Source organism: Ciona robusta, chromosome 3 (genome assembly GCF_009617815.1).
Source record: "Ciona robusta chromosome 3, ASM961781v2".
NCBI lineage: Eukaryota > Metazoa > Chordata > Ascidiacea > Phlebobranchia > Cionidae > Ciona > Ciona robusta.
In genome coordinates, this window is record NC_143237.1 from 3,386,440 (window position 1) to 3,407,066 (window position 20,627).

At 33.2% G+C, this 20,627-nt stretch overlaps 1 protein-coding gene across 4 annotated transcripts in view; it reads left to right on the forward strand.

Moving 5' to 3' along the window:
* Positions 1-20,627, forward strand: part of LOC149737872 (uncharacterized) — a 50,919-nt gene that overhangs the window by 23,674 nt on the left and 6,618 nt on the right. For 3 of the 4 annotated variants that reach the window (XM_089875115.1, XM_089875118.1, XM_089875117.1), the window contains 28 exons: positions 999-1,143; positions 2,439-2,766; positions 2,835-2,976; positions 3,375-3,519; positions 3,753-4,017; positions 4,334-4,518; positions 4,876-5,028; positions 5,204-5,346; positions 5,988-6,124; positions 6,802-6,899; positions 7,726-7,864; positions 8,495-8,758; positions 9,073-9,109; positions 9,761-9,884; positions 10,459-10,611; positions 11,570-11,778; positions 12,403-12,583; positions 13,153-13,289; positions 14,007-14,145; positions 15,148-15,291; positions 16,235-16,423; positions 16,720-16,926; positions 17,357-17,494; positions 18,045-18,112; positions 18,643-18,760; positions 19,237-19,370; positions 19,963-20,104; positions 20,447-20,595. In XM_089875115.1, the coding sequence (XP_089731241.1) occupies positions 999-1,143; positions 2,439-2,766; positions 2,835-2,976; positions 3,375-3,519; positions 3,753-4,017; positions 4,334-4,518; positions 4,876-5,028; positions 5,204-5,346; positions 5,988-6,124; positions 6,802-6,899; positions 7,726-7,864; positions 8,495-8,758; positions 9,073-9,109; positions 9,761-9,884; positions 10,459-10,611; positions 11,570-11,778; positions 12,403-12,583; positions 13,153-13,289; positions 14,007-14,145; positions 15,148-15,291; positions 16,235-16,423; positions 16,720-16,926; positions 17,357-17,494; positions 18,045-18,112; positions 18,643-18,760; positions 19,237-19,370; positions 19,963-20,104; positions 20,447-20,595 (4,413 nt within the window). The remainder of the gene's footprint in view (positions 1-998; positions 1,144-2,438; positions 2,767-2,834; positions 2,977-3,374; positions 3,520-3,752; positions 4,018-4,333; positions 4,519-4,875; positions 5,029-5,203; positions 5,347-5,987; positions 6,125-6,801; positions 6,900-7,725; positions 7,865-8,494; positions 8,759-9,072; positions 9,110-9,760; positions 9,885-10,458; positions 10,612-11,569; positions 11,779-12,402; positions 12,584-13,152; positions 13,290-14,006; positions 14,146-15,147; positions 15,292-16,234; positions 16,424-16,719; positions 16,927-17,356; positions 17,495-18,044; positions 18,113-18,642; positions 18,761-19,236; positions 19,371-19,962; positions 20,105-20,446; positions 20,596-20,627) is intronic. The other variant, XM_089875119.1, reaches the window with a different exon arrangement.

A 20,627-nucleotide genomic window follows, 5' to 3' on the forward strand; every position in this document is an offset into this window, starting at 1 on the left:
ATATTGTCACAACAAAGCACAACTTATACAAGCCAAAAGCATAACTTTAGCTAAGACGCTGTAATCTAAAACAAAGTGAGGGACAAAAAATCCGACATAATGCAATTTATACAAACACAGTATACTGGTTAAACTATCTGTAGAGTGAATCTGTGGAGTCAGAGAGAACGTTATATAACAGTAAATCGGCTTGATGTCGCACATGAAAGTAATAATAACAAGCGCCAGTGTACCCAGCAGAATAACGATAATTGTATGATAACTCTCTTCAAATTAACATTACAAGATAATTGCCCCCCAAAACAATCACCTAGTGATTGCATGTTTGGTATAAAGTAGAACTCATTGGTTATAGCTCCAAAGTATAAGCAGCTGTAAGGTTATGAGACAAGCCAGCTCAAGTGCTTGACTATAATGAAAACTGTTGTTCTTTCAAAAACCTGCTGCAATCTTTGATTTAAACCATTGGTGTGCAACCTGCAGCCTCCAAAAAAAAACTGGCGGCCCGTGAAATTAGCTGTATATTTTTCACTGAATTTTTTTGATGTGAAAATAAATTTATATATCATTTTATAATTTTTATATATCAAAATTTATATATCAAATTTACGCACCCAGACTTTATATTTCCTCCTTTTAACATTATAAGATCAGAAACAAAATAAACTAATATTACTATTTCATGCAAACATAGGTTAAATAAACGTACGATGTTGGGTTCACCCAGTAATTTATATCTGGGCCGGGCCCCAGTGGGCCCCATGTAATAATGGTTGCAAACCCCCAATTTAAATTAGTGGAGCTTTTCGACTAAACAGGAACGTAATCTGCTACACCTTTCACTGTGATTGTGTCATGAGCGCTTCAGTACCAAATGATATTACAGCACGGAGAACCCAAGATTTTACAGTTTCCCTAGCCCTTATAATTATTTTAATTTAATGTATAATTTTAATGTCATTTTTAGTGTGATAATTTATTGTGATTTCTAATTTCAGATCTTCTGTGTTAGAAACCACGAGTTATACAAACGATTGTAGTTCAATGATACGTCGTTTATCGCACGCAAACTTCAACTTACTGTCGGTTGGACTCGGTGAAATGCAACTCGATGGGGTCATGGAAGCTGTGGATAAATGTCAGGTAAAAAAAAACTTTAATATAACTTAAATGAAGTGTTTTATTCATAAAGGTCTTATATTTTTGGCCAAATGTGGTAACCTATTATTTCATAAAAGTCTTATATTTTTGGCTTAAGTGTAGTAACTTATTTCATAAAAGTCTTATATTTTTGGCTTAAGTTTTGTAAGTTATTTTATAAAAGTCCTATATTTTGGCCTCAAGTGTAGTAACTTGTTATTTTATAAAATTCCAATATTTTTGGCTCAATTGTGGTAACTTTTTATACAAAGTTTTTTGGCACGGGTAGCTTTAGTTTTTTTTGCTGAACAGATCTATGTGAACAAAACTAAGTAATAAGTATCAATATACGATACATAAGATAAACTCAGTGTTTGCAGCAAATGGCTTGTTTCATGACAGAACCATTTGCTGAAAATTTGTTAGCTCCATGTTCAGGCGCGCCAATTTCCTAAATATCTGGGGTATGTGGAGCGCACCTGTGCGTTGACTATGACGTCAGATACGTCACTATACAGTGCGCTGCTCACGGTGCGCATTAGTATTTTTTGGCGGGAATTCGCAACACGAACTTTGCACTACCTTTCTCATAGCTGCAGGTAAAATGAATGTAATTTGCCTATTAAAAGTGGCAACAGGCAGTAAATATACAACCTAAATATGTTTCAGAACTCAGAAGTATAACTGCTTTATATTTACGGTGTTTTCCTCAACCAAGTAGCATGTTTATTACGAAATAGTAAGGATTCACATGTGGATTTATTGCGTCACAATAGCGATTGTCTAGCCTGGTAATTGATTAGACACAATAGCAATTCATGCGTTGATTATTTGCTTCATAATACCAATTGTCCCCTTGATTGTTTAGCCTGCAGTTGCTTGAAAACAGGTTGAATATTTTCCTTTTTACGCATGTGATCAAGTAAAGTATTAATATGTTTGCAATAAATACTTCTTACGTGCGTAAATGCAACGTATTGCGCACCTGCTTTAGTGGTTAGAATGAAAGGCTTTAGCCTTAGAAAATGGGTATGCCGCATACCCTATAAATACTCTGAGGTAGGCGCCGCATAACCAGGATCGGCGTCCATGCCCATGTTCATTTAACATAAAATTAAGCTGGCAATATGTTATATGCAATTAACGCTTGCTAATTTTGTGTTATAATATTTAATACTTTTTAACTGGTTTGAGCCATTCAATTTAAATAAAGTAACTTTCGGCAAGGGACAGAAGTAGCTATTCTTGATAATAAAGTCTATATACAAATTAGTAAGTATTTGTTATTTTATATTCAGCAAAACTACAAGAGAAATTCTGCTTCACCAATTTATGGAAATGGACCACCACCAAGTTACGGAAATAAACCCCTACCAGATTATGGAAATGGACCTCCACCAAAATATGAAAATGGACCCCCACCAGATTACGGAAATAAACCCCCGCCGGATTACGGAAACGGACCCCAACCTGATTATGGAAATGGACCCCCACCAGATTATGGAAATGGACCCCCACCAAAATATGAAAATGGACCCCCACCGGATTACGGAAATAAACCCCCGCCGGATTACGGAAACGGACCTCCACCAAATTATGGAAATGGACCCCCAGTTTATAATCACAGTAAGTATAGGAGTTGTTTTACCAATACAGACGGCTATAGATTCTATAAGACAGAATTCTGTTCTTAGGCCCAGGCATGCCAAATATAGTCGAGGAAGAAGACATTCAATTCTATGGTAAACTGTCGTGTGCGATGACATACAGAATTTATTCAATGACAGAAGAAGCCTTCCTTCAGTTTGCTAAACATATTTTACAATGTAGAGATATGTAAGTTCATTTATATTATGTGTTGACTGCAGTTCTAAAATTAAATGTACGCTTATTATAACTTTGACCAAGTTTTATGTTTTATAGGTATTAAATCCATATAAAGAGAACATTATTTTAATATAAATCCTTTTTTAAAGTTTATCTTATTAAATGTTTATAATAAGAACATTATTTTATTATAATTTCTTTTTTAAATTTTAGCTTTTTAAATATTTATAAGGAGTACGTTTTTTAATATAAGTCCTTTTTTTAATTTTACCTTATTAAATGTTCATAAAGAGAACAGTATTTTATTATAATTCCTTTTTTTCAATTTAGCTTTTTAAATGTTTATAGAATACCTTATTTTGATTTCAATATTTATTTGATAAATAATTCTTTTTTTTTAAATTTAGCTTAAGAGATAAAGACATAGAAATCATAGACAACAAATTCAACGAATTACTTCAACAACAAGTTCCCATGGACGAGAAATTTATCGATTCAGTTTCACCTCTCCTTCCTCTTCTACCATCCACCACACTGCGGAACTTACCAGATGTATTTATTATTGGACTAATAATTTATCAATGATTTAACTGTGATTAGCCATAACCAAAGTTAGTATAGATCAAGTTAGGAAACGGATTGTAAAACAACGAGTCTTGTTTTGCATTGTCCCCGCGTCTATGACGTACAATTCCAAGTCTCCAATGTTCAAGACTAAAATAATTGAAAAAGATAAAAAAGTTACAATATTTTCATGAACTTTTGTATATTTTTATGTTTTTTAGGATATTTTTATGAATGGTTTAACAAAAGTTCCGATCCTTCAAAAACGAACCTCAAAACATCGCGCTGTGGTTGGTGATCTTAGCACACCAACTTTGTCCATGGCCAAGAACCTTCAGATTCAGATGCCCGATAATCAATCTGAATCTTCCGATCTTCTTCTTAACTTTGATCCTGTGAACATGATGGTGTTGTCCGAAGTTGCTCTTCCCAAGATCATGGCCAACATCATCGCGGCAAAGAACATCACCAATCCCTCGGAGACAGGTTGTTTTGCTTTCTTTGACACCATTATGTAAACAAACGAAAATTGAACAGAGATATTGTGTCAAAAATTCTAGTTGTTATATATAGTAGGGAGGGGGAGACAGTACACCTTTAGCACACATATAACCAAAATGTCCTGATCATTTATTTATTAAGTTACATTTATTTTTACTGTGCCGTCATTTGAACATCTTCTTTCAGTTGTTTCCAATACTTTACTGTGTTGAAGAAGACTTCAAAAAACATCATTACAAAATATATATTTACCAGAAATATCCATTATATTTTTCTTATACCTGTCCCTTTTTTCTTGCAGAGCTTGTCCAATTGGTATTTGACTACAAGACAATACTAACACTGGGCTCATCCATTCTAACCATTCCGCCATCTTATATTTCTTACATTGATCAAGGAATTTTCATCAAATCTTACTCTGTGTTTGGTCGAATGCAAGGATGGAGTGAGGAACAACTTCGAGCATTTAGAGTTAAATTGGAAAGTGTAAGTTAAACGTGTTGCGTCACATTACTTGCATTGTCAGGTGTAGCGACCACGCTTATTTTTTTCCTAAATGTATTGAATTGAATGTGATGTAAATAGGTTTTAACTATAAGTGTGTTTTAACAACTTGTTTTGATGGTATATCCTGTCTAAGGAAAATTGCTTTAACCCAGTGGTCATTTAATGGGTTGTCCAAATTATCAGCCATACATAAAAAAATACCCCAAAATATAATCACCCACAAAGTAACATACATGGTAACTTGTAAGCTGGCACGAGGTGTGTCAACACCTGTGTTATAACGACTGTCGTTTTCCGCCCATGCAAGAATAAAGTCCGTTACATTCATTGTTTCAGACTCGAGACATGGAAAGTTGGTCCTCCAGTATGCTGAAGAACCTTGGCCATCTTCTCCCCATGTTAAGTGTATCAAACATAACTAAACTAACCAACATCAACATTGAAGTGTTAGAAACCATGTCCCATGTTGAGTGGCCAACCCTGGAACATGTAAGTTGTGATGTTATGATTTAATTAAATACACATTTAGTATCTTTACAATTTAACAACTATTTTTTGTTGCTATATCCTGTCTTTTTGTTTAAAATATTTTAAAATCTTTGAAACTGTAATTAAAGAGACAAAAAACAGTTATTTTTATTATTATATATTGGAAAATTCACAGAAAACTGCGATATTGTATCGCTACCTGGAACTACAACAAAAAACAGCATTTCATTTAAATGGAGTTGAATTGATAAGTTTGAGTGGTTTGTTATGTGGGATCTCAACTTCAGATATTCAACAACTTCATACTGGTAGTGTCAAGTGAGTGGGTCAGGCATTAGGGGTTACATCTTTTGTGAATCTCTGTGATTCTATTACTAGTTTACCCAATCTAGTTACATGTATTAATGTAACTTTTTTAACCCTATAACATGGGAGTTACCCTATCTAGTTACATGTATTAATGTAACTTTTTTAACCCTATAACATGGGAGTTGTGTTTCGTACCAATCATTCCTACTTGCGAGAATTACCACATATATTTTTCTTTGTATGTGATTTTTTGTCTTTTTGGACATCCAATAAGAAAGCACTGGATTGGAGTAATTGTCATAGACAAGCACCAAAATTAACTTGAGTGCGTTTTAGGTTTCAGAAAAATTTAAATGAATTTTATTACATTTGGATATTTCATATTTACAAGTTCGCAAAGCTTATAATAATAACCTTTGAACTGATAATAAACTTTAACGCGTTTTTAATCATGTTAGGGCTGCATATTTCTTCTTTAGTGTGTGCATTGTTCATGTCTTTGCCGTTTTATAAAGTTATATCCACATAGAACACAGTATGCAGATAAACACAATAGTTGTGTATTGTTTGTCAACCCCCCTATGGGTAGACACACTATGGTTAACTGTATTTATTTGATATTATTAATAAATTTAATTATTTTATTTCAGATTTGCGCTATCAAGCATAGGAAACACGTTATGCTTCACAGAAAATCAACTCGTTGCGTTAAAACTAAAAGTCCAATCAAGTTTGTTGTCCCCACTATATCTACCATCTGCACTTAGTGAGATTGGAATAATTGCAAGTATGTGACTACTTTATTTAACCACGCAATATTCTGGTTTGACAAACTGGTTTATGCAAAGACAGATCGTTAAAGTGAGAATTCATTTTCTAATTTTTCCTGGGTGTTGCGAGGTTTTCCTAGGTGCAGCAACCACAATTATTTTCTTCCAATTAAATGTAAATATGTTTTTAACAGTTAACGGGTTATACCAACTGTTGTTTTGTCGCTATATCCTGTCTTTTTGTTCAAAACATTTCTAAATCTTCGCTACAGCAATCGAAGAGACAAATAAAGTTATTATTATCATTATTATCTGTAAATTTACCATAATAATAACATTTCTTTAACAGGGTGGGTAAACTCAAAACCTTTTTATATTACAATTAAAAAGAATATGAATTTCTAGTTAATGCATTTGTTTCCTATTTAAAGTAGCTTTTATGAACAGACCTGTTAATCAATACAAAATTTCCACTATTTTATTTAAAAAAAATAATGCTCTACATAACTGAATAATAAAATACTCATAACTTTATTTGATTAGGGTATCGAAGATTTAGCAATATTCTAAACGAAAAGACAGGATGTAACGACAAAACAGTTGTTAAAACAGCTTACAGTTAACAACATATTTACATTTAATTTTAAGAAAAAATGTATGGCCGCTACACCTAGATAATATGTTTCTTATACAGGTGCTTTTACTGAAGCAGAGTTACAAAATATCAACCCCGTTCACACATCACTTATTTCAGCTTACGCACTGAGAATTATAGCTTCAAATAAACTAGTGGTGAGAATTTTAAATCAATATTGAACTAGATCTGTCTGCTTGTATACTGGTCTACTGCCCTAACCTAGGACACCTGCTTACTAATATATTGTCATGTGAAGGTAGGTGTACTGTGTTCTTTGTTGTGTCTGTGTGCCTATTGAGTTGCATCTAGTGGAATCCTGGTTCTGGAGTCTTCAATTTGAATAACCTTAGTTTCTTTTAATCATTATATTTTGTACACGCTAGCGGGCGATACGTTGTAAACTGCAGCCTAGATTAAGTGAAAATAAAATCCGTATTTGTGACAAGGTTGTCACACTAAGTTATAATTTGGCGTAACAACACATTTGCGAAAGTTACCCGTTTTTATGTGAAAACTGTCCGAAGTAAGGGCGGTTGACGCTTGACGGTATTCTCTTAGATTATTTGCTCATTCGATTATCTTTTTGTTTCCTAAGCATTCAAGTTTCACACAATACATATATAAAGTAGGGTGGGGGAAGATGGGACGCCTTAAGCACATAATATCTAAATATCCGGATCGTGTTTTAAACAATTAACAACGGTCTATGAAAGTCAGAAGGACACAGTTTATAATTCTTTTTACCCCCAAATGAGACGAGAAAATAGAATAAAAAAGTGTCCCATTTTCCCCCACCCTACTATATAATATATATACATCATGTTATATAGTTTAAGATGTAGTCATCATTTTCCCATTATCTGGTTAATCACTTTATCGACATTTTTATAAGCCTATTTATTTTCTAACATTTTTTTGGCTGAAACCCTATATTGTATACAAATACATACAAGCAAATATACAGTTAAATCTCCATCACAGAATGCATGGAATGTATCACATTTTGCTTTACTTGGAACAAACAATGGAATGATAATGATCAGCAGAAATGATGTTTTTACGCAACTTTCAAATAAAAAGAAAAATGCTGTTGTGCGTGCTGCCTTTGGTGCAAATGCAGGTGGATTGTTTTTTTTGTGATTCTTCCGCTTTCAATATAAACATTTAGGTCCAATTACAAGTATTTAGTCTGTTAATTTACTGCTGTCATTTTGCTTAGTTGTTTTAAAGAGCCCACGGTTTTTATAGTTGTGCAGTTTTTTGTGTAAGAACAAAGTTTTGTGTCTACTGATACTAAATTAATGGTTAGTTTGTGAAAATTTGCTGTATTTACAAGTTATAAACGTTGAAAAAATCAGAATATAAAGTTGTCAAAACGTCACTGGCAGGCACTCACAAAAACCAATAATTTTGAAATGAACTTACGCTAAGACAATACCCGACACATACTTCCTCAGTTAAAATAAACAAAAAACGATCGTACTACACTGTGTTTTTCTGCAAACATAAATTTATTCCCGTCTAGCAATACACATATCAGCTGACCAATTGAAACATACCGTGTCACAAAGCTCGCTGTGACGCGACAATGACCACACATTGTATTTATTAAGTGTCTATTTTGATATAAAAACCATTTGTATGACCGTGACATTTTAAATAATATTATTACATAACTGACATTTTAAATTGCTTATTTTTTATGAAGAGATAAATGAAATTGATGTCATGTAACTACATTTGTTAACAGGTCGTATGTTAAGTCAGATCACCATGATGCTTCATAGCATGGAGTTCTCGACCCATGCGTTCCAAACCATGATGAATAAGATGATGAAGACTGCAACGCTCCTCTTCCAGAAGATCTTCCAAGTGATCATCTCGCCAACTAAGAGACCACCACCCGCAGGTCCGGGAGCAGCATTCAACCTCATCGACCCGTCTCAATTTGTGAAACCTGCCCCTCCCGAACTTAAAGCCGGACTCTCAAAACAGGATTTTCAAAAAACACTAGGTAAGTTTTTTATTCTGTACTATCTAAAAATGTTATCTTTCTTACAGAATTATAGTAACAGAAAATAACTTTTCTTTCATAAAGAAATATAGTTGAAAAAATAATAAAATATATTTGTGGACATAAAGTTACAGACAATAATTTATCATTTTTTTGGAAACATTAAAGGTGATATAATTAATATAGTTGATAAGTTCCAAACTTTGTGTTTGTTTATTTAAATATTATATTTTAGGCCAGTTTATTAATCTCTGATTGCTTCCAAGTTAGTTGCATAAATCACAATATGTGTTTTTATATTTGCACTTTTTTAGACACAAAATACTTAGAAGACAGAAAAGTGATTGAATTGTAAGTAAAACAAAGTTGAATGTGAATGTAACTTACTTTATCCTAGCATGACCGAAAACTGACGGTCGTTAAACATGGGTGTTCTGTTTCAAACATCTTGTGCCAGCTTACGAGTTACCACGTATGTTACTTTGTTGGTGATTATTTTTGAGGGGATTTTTAATTTTTTCATGTATGGTTGATAATTTGGACAACTCATTACTGACCACTGGGTTGAAGCAATTGCCGTTCAGCGTCTTGTCTAAGGACACATATGCCCACAATGGTAGCCAACTGTGCTATGACACAGGTTACACAAAATGTCCGGCACACTGTAGAGCATTTCTTAAACTGGGGTAAATTTACCCATTTTGGTATATTCCTCGTACCTAGTGGGTAAATAAACTACCGATCAAAATTCACATCCGTTGGCAGAACCGAAAAATTGTGCCAATTCTAGTACTTTACAAGACATTGAACAACTCGTTGCCAAAAAGCAAGCGCATCGGTCGCATTAAATATAGCTGATGTAATTAGTTGTTTTCGCTTTTTAATAAATGAGTGCCATATTACACATTGTGGGTAAATATGATAAGTATTTCTGTTAAAAGAGTAAAGCATACGAAAAAATTAAGGACCACTGCTGTAGAGTAATATTGTATTATTTAACAGCATCAACAAAGCTGCGACAACTGATCAAAAAGTCTTGAGTGTGATGACAGGTGGCGTGTCAATCAACACGTTGACAGAGGAAAGTATCAACTCCATTCCACCCAAGTTATTTCAAGCAATGAAGGTGTTTCATATTTCATGTATTTTTTCTTCATGTAGTAGTATTTTTATTTTGTAAAAATGAGCCCTAACAAGTAAGAAAAAGGTCAAGGATGAGAAATTTTCGCGTATTTCCGACTTTTTCGTGAAAATGGTGATTTTCGTATTTAATTCTTCACCTGCACCATAGTTTAGTCTTCATGTGCGCTGTAGTTTGGCCTATACATCTATCCTATCAGCAAAGTTTTGCCATTACCTGCTTAAATGCATTGATTTAGCGGCCACGAAAGTCCCTGCTAAAAACATTTTGGTTTTCAGACTTTATAAATAAAATCCATTTTTTTCCTGAAAAGTGATAGACAAATTTCGCAAGTTATTGATAGAAGTTCTCAGTACACTTTATGATTAGATTTGAAACTAATGCAACCTGCCACGTTTATTTAAATCTAACTCATTTCTAAAAAATTTTATTAAATTACTTTTACAAAACTATATTGAGAATAGGGGTAATGTTAGGAGTCCGAACACAACAATTATTCGGCGACCAATTCGAAGCATTGTATTGTATATTTACTTTTTTAATTTTTAAATCCACACAGCCATCCCAACTTAAAGAAATGAATGGAGCGACATTAGCTTTGCTTCTTGATTCAGATCGTGCATCCCATGACCCAACTGCTATTTCTAAAGTTCTTCGCAAACTCACATTATCTCAGTTTGAGGAAGCAATGCAAGCTTTAAATGATAAAATGGTATGTTTACAGCTATTAGTCCAACCCAGTGGTCACTAATGGGTTGTCCAAATTATTAGCCACACATAAAAAAAAGAAAACAAAAAATAATCACTCCCAAAGTAACGTACTGGGTAACTCGTAAGTCGGCATGAGGTGTATAAAACAGAACACCCGTGTTATAAGAATATATAAGTTACATATGTGATAAATCGTAAGCTGGCATGAGGTGTATAAAACAGAACACTTGTGTTATAAAGACTGTCGTTTTCCGGCCACAAGAGAATAAAATAAGAAGTAACATCTTTATTTTCAAAACTAATACGTTTTGCTCTAAATATGAACTTGACATAACAGCCTTAGTTTTCTGTTTAAGTTAGCCTTAGTTTTCTGTTTAAGTTAGCCTTAGTTTTCTGTTTAAGTTAGCCTTAGTTTTCTGTTGATAATCAATGTTTTTAAAAATTTGAATAAAAGGGTTTTATGTCAAACAGAACAAACTTTATTTGTAAAAAAAATAATTATATTGTAAAAAAAATTTTTATAATGAATAACTTTGATTAAGGCAACCAAAATAGGACACATAGTATTGCATAATTACAAAAAAATTATAATATATAATACGCTATAGTATAATATATTATAATACGCTATAGTATAATATAGTGTACAGGAAACGGTTTTCATACTATTTTCTTAAACCCATTTGGTAGTAAACAAAGAACATTCAAAGAATTAAAATACTGTATCTTTATAACTCCCATAGACCGTTGTTAATTGTTTAAAACACGATCAGGATATTCGAATGGTATGTGCTAAAGATGTCCCATCTTACCCCACAGTACTATACAATATACATAATAATAATGTTATACGCATGAAATTAGCCATTGGTAAAGAAATTAAAAAAAAAATATTATTTACAAATTTCACAATCTTGTTATACTATTCAATGCACGAACTAAACATTTTTTCCTTTCAGAACATTCCAGTAAATGGTAGCAAGTTACCATGGAGACCACCTATTGCAATTCAGTCAATTATTTTTAAAGATTATTTGAAGAGAATAAACAAATATAGTGTGGATCAAAAAGTTGCAAACCTCATCAAGTATTTATGTCCCTTCACTGCAGGAGCACCTGCTCGTCTTATTAAACAAATACCGATGATCAAAAGCAAACGATTAGCTGTGTAAGTTTTGTGTGGTGTTTCTATGCATGTGTGATTATTTATTGAATACTGTTGTTGGTGGTACGAAAATGTTATTTTCTGTATCACATTTTATTATTTAGTTAAAACGCTCATATTGTACATTTTGAGTTTTAATCATGTTTTGCAGTTTTTTTGTAAGGATTTATTTAGATACGCTATTTTGTGTTATTTTAATACATTGTAACTTCAATCTTCAAACAATGTACAGTACACAAACTGTTTATATATTACATACTGATTTAATCCTAAACACAATTTTACTTTGTACCCTTTATCGGAACTACATGTTTTGCAAAATCTTAAATACATTATAACTTCAAAAATCTACAGTACACAAACAGTTTATACATAGTAGTCTGGGGGAAGATGAGGCACTTTTTTATTCTATTTTATCGTCTTATTTGGTAGTAAACAAGGAATATTCAAAGAATTATAAAACCGTATTCCCACGACTCCCATAGATCGTTGTTAATTGTTCAAAACATGATAAGGATATTTGGGTATTATGTGCTAAAAGTGTCCCGTCTTTCCCCACCTTACTTCATAAGATATTAATTTAATATTAAACGAAATGTTATCGTTTTTACATTTTTCCTTTATTAGAACTGCATGTTTTGCAAAATCTTATAAGGATCTTGACAAGCAGCAAAAAAGTCAGTTTGCCAACTTATTGTTAAGATCAGTAGGTGAAGACGAGGTTGATAAATTACCATTAGAAGTTATGGATAAGTTCATTCTTGACATTCCACTCGGTCGAATTCAAAAACACTTAAATTATGACAAGGTATTTTAATTGGTTTCAACTTATTTTGGTAAATATTATGGTCTATTTGTTTAATTTGAAAATGACAAGAAAACTACCGTTAACATGAGGGCACAAAACAAACACTTATTTTGGCTGATTTCAACTTATTTTTGTAAAACTTATTTTGTTTGATTTGGTTATGATTTGAAAATGAAAACAAGAAAGTCGTTTGTTAACAATTAGGCATATTACCACATTTAGAAAATCAAAAGTAGTTGTCACTTGAAAATTGCTGAAAACACAGCAGTAAACAACTAGTGCATTCCATAAATTAGCATAACAATGTACATGTTGTTTTTGTATATATAAATAGAGTAGGGCGGGGAAAGATGGGACACCTTTTTTTTCTTGTCCGATTTAGTAGTAAACAAAGAACATTCAAAGTATTATGAAACCGTATTCTCATAACTCCCATAGACTGTTTTAAATTGTTTAAAACACGATCAGGATATTTTAGATCTTATCTGCTAAAGGTGTCCTGTCTTTCCCCACCCTAATATAATATAAACAGTAAGCTATATACATTTATCACACTTTTATTGTACCAGTTACTTTCCCTTGTTGAGGATGGTTATTTACAAAAACTTGACAATCTGCATCCTAAATACACAATGTTTGCCAAAAAAATACTTAAGGGTTTGCTTTCCAAACCTGCCAAGTTTGATGACACAGCGTTCTTAGACAAGTAAGTACACTGCTATGTTATTTTAATGTGTATTTTAACTACAGCGCCGTGGCATAGTGGTTAGCGCGCCTGCCTGTAACCCAGAGGTAATGGGTTCAGGGCTCGACGCTGCTACCATTGTGGACGTATGTGTCCTTGGGCAAGACACTTAACGGCAATTGCTCCAACCCAGTGGTCACTAATGGGTTGTGCAAATTATTAAAAATCTGGTAAGCTAGCATGAGGTGTTAAACTTATGTGATACTGACTGTCGTTTTCCGGCCACACAAGGATAAAGTAAGTTACATTCAACTATAGTATATTTATTAATTAAAGGCTCAAACAAAGTTACGTAATATGTCGGTTAAATAACATGGTCTCGGGGGGCTGTTGGTTCACTTTTTATGTTTGTTAACAGAGTTATTATTTAATATTTTCTTCATTTTTATGTATAGAACGTTTTGATAATGTATAGAATGTAGAACTACACTATAGTAAAATTTGCTGTTAGGGTGCCAGTTTATGAGTTACCATGTATGTTACTTTGTGGGATATTTTTTTATGTATGGCTGATAATTTGAACAACCCATTAATGACCATTTTTGGAGCAATTGCCTTTAAGTGTCTTGCCCAAGGACACAGATACCCACAATGGTAGCAGCGACTAGCCTTGAAGCCATTACCTCTGGGTTCGGGGCAGACACATAAACCAAAACAATTTACATTTACCATTAACAGACTCACACACTCCCAATGTGATATTCCGCTTCGTAAAGTCAAACGTTCAATGAGCAAAGCAAGTTTGAAACATCTTGCCAAGTATACACTCAACCATTGTAAAAATAAAGAAGAGCTGCTGAAGGAATCAATAAAAGAAGTAATTTAATGTTATATAAAATATTTTGATTTTTAATGTTATTTATATATTTATATTTAAGCCCAAAATTATTATTATACAATTATACTGTTATACTTTGGAAGTAGAAATCACAAGGACAAATTTGACTACTTTTAAAATCATAAAACTTCCAATAAATGTGCATTAACAAACAATAATGTTTACTTAACTCCTAAGTGGGCAGTGTGTATAAAAAAGACATCGGTGTTATAACTTCTGAAGGTATGTGACATTGTAGAGGCTGACTGTGCTTGGAGCACAAATTTTTATTATTGTCCAAATTTTACCTAATACATAAAGGTTGTATGTTGTGTAACGATAACAACACAGTCAGCAAACAACATCATCATATTTTGTCTTAGATAATACTAATAGATAAATGATCGTTTTGAAATGGCGACAAGGTTAACTAGTGAAAGATTTTAATTAAACACAAAATCCCACCCCACTCTCTTGTTAATATGTTATATTCACTTCCACAAATCTTAATTTTCACAACCTATGACTTACATCTTTTAGTCTTGACTGAAATCAAAACATATATGTGTGAATTTTTGAACAAATGTTCGGTGGTACCTTTAGATCACCATTGATCATCTCTATCCAGATACAAATTTAAAAGTTAATTCAATTTTTTTTATAATCACATATTGATTATCTTTAAATGAATGTAACTTGGTTTATCCTCGCAATAAAAACAGTTGTTATACCACGGCCATGGGTGTTCATACACCCCTCGTGCCAGCTTAGGAGTTACCATGTATGTTACTTTGTGTGTGATTATATTTTAATATATATTTTTTAATGTGTGGCTGATAATTTGGACAACCCGTTAGTGACCACTGGGTTGGAAAAAGTGTTTTACTCAAGGACACATACTTCCACTATGATAGCAGTGACATGCCTTGAACCCATTACCTCTGGGTTTGAAGCATTTGACCATGGCGTCGGTAAATAAACTAATATATCTCTGACTGTTAGTGTTCTGGTGAACAAGCACAGCGATTAAAACGATGCCAACTAATGTTGGAACAAGTGAAAAAAGTTGAGAAGAAGCGACCTGGAAGCACGAAGAGGGCAGTGAAGAAGAAGGCGGTTACTCGAGGAGAACTTGGAAAATTTTCTGTGAGTTTTAAACCAGGTTCTGTTTCAAACACCTTGTGCCCGCTTTTGATCCATTTATCATACTTTGTGGGTGATTCTTTATTGGGATTTTTTTTATGTATGGCTGATAATTTGGACAACCCGTTATTAATCACTGGGTTGGAGCAATTGTCGATAAGTGTCTTGCCTAAGGCCACATACGCCACAAAGGTAGCATCTACAAGCCTTGAAATAGTAACCTTTGGATTATAGACAGGCACACGAACCACTGTGTCTTGGCGCCAGATTATGACCTTTAGTGAGTGGCAGAAATAGTAAAGATGATTTTTGATTAATTTTAATATTGTTTTTGTACTGAGTACAAATAATCAAAAAGAATTTCTTTGTTTGTTAACAACTTTATTATTCGACTTGCCATTCTAATAATAATAATAATAATAACTTTACTTGTATCTTTGATTACGGTAGAGAAGATTAAAAAACTTTTAAAATGAAAAGACAGGATGTAGCGACAAAACAATGGTTGTTAAAACACGTTTAGTGTTAAAAACATATTTACATTTAATTGGAAGAAAATGAGCGTGGTCTCTACACCTAGCAGAGAAACAAGCTGTTTATGTTTAAATATTTTCAAGTTAAACTTCTAATAGAAACAAAAGTGTGCATAAAGACACGACCCACACACAGTAAGAGTGTTTATCCTTTTATTATTTAATTTAGTGATTGTTTAGGTGTTTAAAAAAATTATAGTAGGGTGTGGGAAGAATATTTAATATCTAAATATTCTGATCGTGTTTTAAACAATTAACAACAGTCCATGGGAGTCGTGACTCGTGAGGAAACGGTTTTATATTCTTTGAATGTTCTTTGTTTACTACCAAATGGCATGAGAAAGTAGAATGAAAAGGTGTCCCATATGCCCCTCCACTATAATAACTTTATTTTGACTTTCCAATCAATTCAGATGATGCGAGAATTGGCGAGCTCTTTGCTGGAGGACAAGGATCTGAGCACAATGAACGCAGATGAAGTAAAGGAAGTTGCAGGAGCACTTGGAGGACTCACAACACAAGATATCGATAAACTTCCCGATACTGCAGTCTTACAAGCTATGAGCGCAATCAAAGATAATACGAATCTAACTCCAAAACAGGTAAAAAAGTCTATGTAAATTCGTGTTATTAACATATCTATTGTCCCCTTTTTTTTTTATTTTTTTTTTTTTATTTTGACCAACTGTTAAGGTATTCTCTCTAGTGACACAGGTGTTCAACTAGTTAAATACAAAATACATATTAAAGATTTTATCTTTCGCAAAAATTTCCTAGTAAATTTAAATTCAAATTAAATTTATTTTATTTTATAAAACAGCGAGAAACCTTATTTTTGTTTAAAATATCAACCATTTGTTAAAAAATAAATCTCTTTCATTTCTGCAAAAAATTTTAGAAACGAATTATGTTTAAAAAAGCGAAGAAAGCTGGGTTGACAATCCACAGTTCAAGTGACATTGCCAACCTTGGTGAGTTAGTCAGTGAGGTGTCTGCATCTGACCTTAAGAAAATATCCACAAGTGATCTCAAGAGCAGTATGAAAGAATTCACCAAACGGGCCGCTGGTTTTAGTAAAGCACAGAAGAAAGCAATAGTGACAAAGGTTGGAATTAAAAAAAAAACAGAAATTAGTTTGGGTAAAGTTAATCAAGCTGTGTACAGATTAGTGTTACACAGTTCCCCATTTCCAGGACCGGAGTCTTTAGAAATTGTTTAACGAGCTTATAAAATGGTGTTCCAGTGGTTTCAAACTTCTTTTTAGCCTTGATAGTTTACACTACAGTTATTGAAAAAATAGCTCTGTTTTAGTTTCGATTTTTTATTGTTTTAAATGTTTGCTTTTACCTATTTGTATGAAAGCTCTTGTCGCCTACTTTTGGGAAAGCCGCAGGCTCCAAAAGCTGGTGTGGTCCATTGGTAGCACCTTGGGCGTTGCGGTAATGAGCCAATCTTGCCCTAAATTCTAGAACCCATAGCATGCACCGGCTGGACCTTAACCACATAGAATAGAAAAAAATACCTTTTTGTATTAGTTGCAAGAGATGGCGGTCGATGATATGTTAAGTGAAGATCTTGGAGAGTTCGCTGCGGAAATTCCTCTCAGTAAACTAAAGTCAATGCAAACCGTGAATTTAGAACACATTCGTAACCAGCCATGGGAAAGAGGGCAGGTTAATGTCGTTGTTGTTTATTTGTTAAAGCGTATGGTTCTAATATTTCTAAATCTTCGCTACAGTAATCGAAGAGACAAATAAAGTTATTATTATTATATGGTAGGGTGGCGGAAGATGCAACACCTTTTCATTCTATTTTCTCATCCCATTTGGCAGTAAACAAAGAACATGCACAAAATGATTAAACCGTATCCTCACAACTCACATAGACTCCTAATAATTGTTTAAAAAACAATCCGGATATTTGGATATTATGTGCCAAAGGTGTCCCATCTTTCCCCACTCCACTATATAATAATAACAACTTTATTTGTCTCTTCGATTACGGTAGCGAAGATTTAGAAATAATTTAAACGAAAAGACAGAATATAGCGACAAAACAACAGTTGTTTGAACAAGCTTACAGTTAAAAACATATTTACATTTAATTACAGGAAAAGTGTATGATTACTTTATACTATTTCAGCATAATTTGGATTTTTAATTTAAAATTTTTTAAATTCTTTTTTAAATTTTTCCAAGAAGTTTTAGAAAGTCAATATTTTAGGCAGCAAAGTTGATTGAGATGTACAGGAATGGTTCAGATGAGACACCACTTAATGCAGAGGTAGTCAGGTAGTCAAATCTTTATTAAACATTGATATTTTATACAAAATACAGCACAGAATTTGAAAGTATGTTTTAAAGTTGTTGTATAAAAAAAGAAATAAACGCTTGGTTTAGTTACAAAATATCATGTTTACTTTATTAATTGAAATCTTTTTTCAAACTTTAAATTTTTAAACTGAACCTTTCTTTTACCCGACGCCGCAGCACAGTTGGTTAGCGCGTCTGCCTCTAACCCAGAGGTAATGGGTTCAAGGCTCTTCGCTGCTACCATTGTGGGCGTATGTTCTTGGGCAAGACACTTAACAGCAATTGCTCAAACCCAGTGGTCACTAATGGTTTGTCCAAATTATCAGCCACACAAAAAAAAAATCACCCACGAAGTAACATAGCCTACTTGGTAACTCGTAAGCTGTCATGAGGTGTATGAAACAAAACACTTGTGTTTAATGACTATTGTATTCCAGCCACGCGAGGACAAAGTAACTTACATTCATTCATTCATTCATTTAAAAAATACGTTATATTTTATTTAACAGCCAACTTGGTTCCACTATCATTGGAATGAAATGCAGTGACGTAATGGACATTGTATATGATGATATGTTAGAGGTTGCTGTGTCCATGGATTCTGCTGTTGACATGTCTCCTGATATGGTAAGACAAATAAAACATTTAATAATGATAACATGATTTAAGTAAAATAAATTTGTTTCTCCAACCCAGTGGTCACTTATGGGTTGTCCAAATTACCAGCCACATATAAAAAAAAGAAAAAAAATCCTCCTCTCAAAAAAATACACAGAAAGTAACATACATGGTAACACGTATCTTGTAAGCTGGCACTAGGTGTATAAACACCTGTGTCATAGCGACTGTCGTTTTCCGGCCACGCAAGTTACATTTATTTATTTATTTTGTAAATAAATTCGTTATAGTCGTTATAACACGGGTGTTCTGTTTCGTAGACCTAGTGCTAGCTTTTGAGTTACCATGTATGTTACTTTTTTTATGTATGGCTGATAATTTGGACAACCCATCAGTGACCATTGGGTTTCAGCAATAAAAACCCAAAATATTTTGTTTATTTTTTTACTGTCCACTTACACACAATTTACCATGTTCGCACATAGGATGAATGCTCCCAAAATAAACTTCACAATTCATTACAAATTGAACTTGGAGTTGATTACTTAGCGAATGGTACGGATGATGAATCCATCACATTATTCACCACTCTACCCCCAGATGTGGTCATGTTTTATCCGTGAGTTGGAAAAAATTTTCTATATCGTTTTAGACGGGAGACTGAAAACAGATTTAATATTTATTTCCAACACGTGCATGTTATATAGGTCCGGTGTTGTGACAAAGTGGTTAGCGCGCCTGCCTGTAACCCAGAGGTAATGGCTTCAAGGCCTGTCGCTGCTATCATAATGGATGTATGTGTTTTTAGGCAAGACAAATAACAGTAATTTCTCCAACCCAATGGTCACTAATGGGTTGTCCAAATTATTATCCACACATAAATGAATAAAAGATCCCGAAAAAACACCCATTAAATAACATACATGGTAACTCGTAAGCTGGCACGGGGTATATGCAACAGAACACCTGTGTTTATTGACTGTTGTTTTCCGGACACCCGTGAATGATCCTTCTATACAGTATTAAGGGAGTCATTTTAGTTCGCCCGCTACGTCATGTCCCATATATTGTGCATAGTGATGGTTACAATTGTTTATTCACATATAAATTTAGTTCAATAATTATCACAGCATTTAGAAAAGTTTTTTTTTTTTAATTTTAAGATTATATAAACATGTGGATATTATTAAATAAAATTTCTGAACTTATAGAGTGAAATCATTAAATGAGACACCAGCTGAAACATGCAATTACTTGTTTGGACAAATTGGTAAATCTCAATTAAACTCTCTTCCGTCTGGTCCTGGTGACGTTCGAAGAATGAAACTTGCTGACGCAGCTTATAATTGCATGGTATGGCACACTAAACAGTTTATTCAAAGTATTGTGGTAACTGTTTTACGCACGCTTTTGTTTCTATTAGAAGTTTAACTTGATAATAATTAAACATAAATGGTTTGTTTGTCTACTAGGTGTAGAGACCATGCTTATTTCCTTTCAATTGAATGTAAATATTTTTTTGACTGTAAGCATGTTTTGTTTTGTCGCTTTATCTTGTCTTTTCGTTTAAAATATTTCTAATTCTTTCCTACCAAAATCGAAGAGACAAATGTAGTTATTATTATATATTATATTATTATAACTTTTCTTACATCACTCAGATATGTAGCACAACTTTTTCATGTTTCATTTCAGTCACCAAACCATGTAATTGAAACACTGACAGAAGAGAATGTGTTGATGTTGGGCAACTTATTATGCGACATTCCATCTTTCCTGTTTGGTCGAATATCACCGGATGTCGTTCCTCTTGCATTGAGTTATATACAAGATTGCTTACACAGGTAGGATGTGGTGAAATTTGCGATTTTTTACT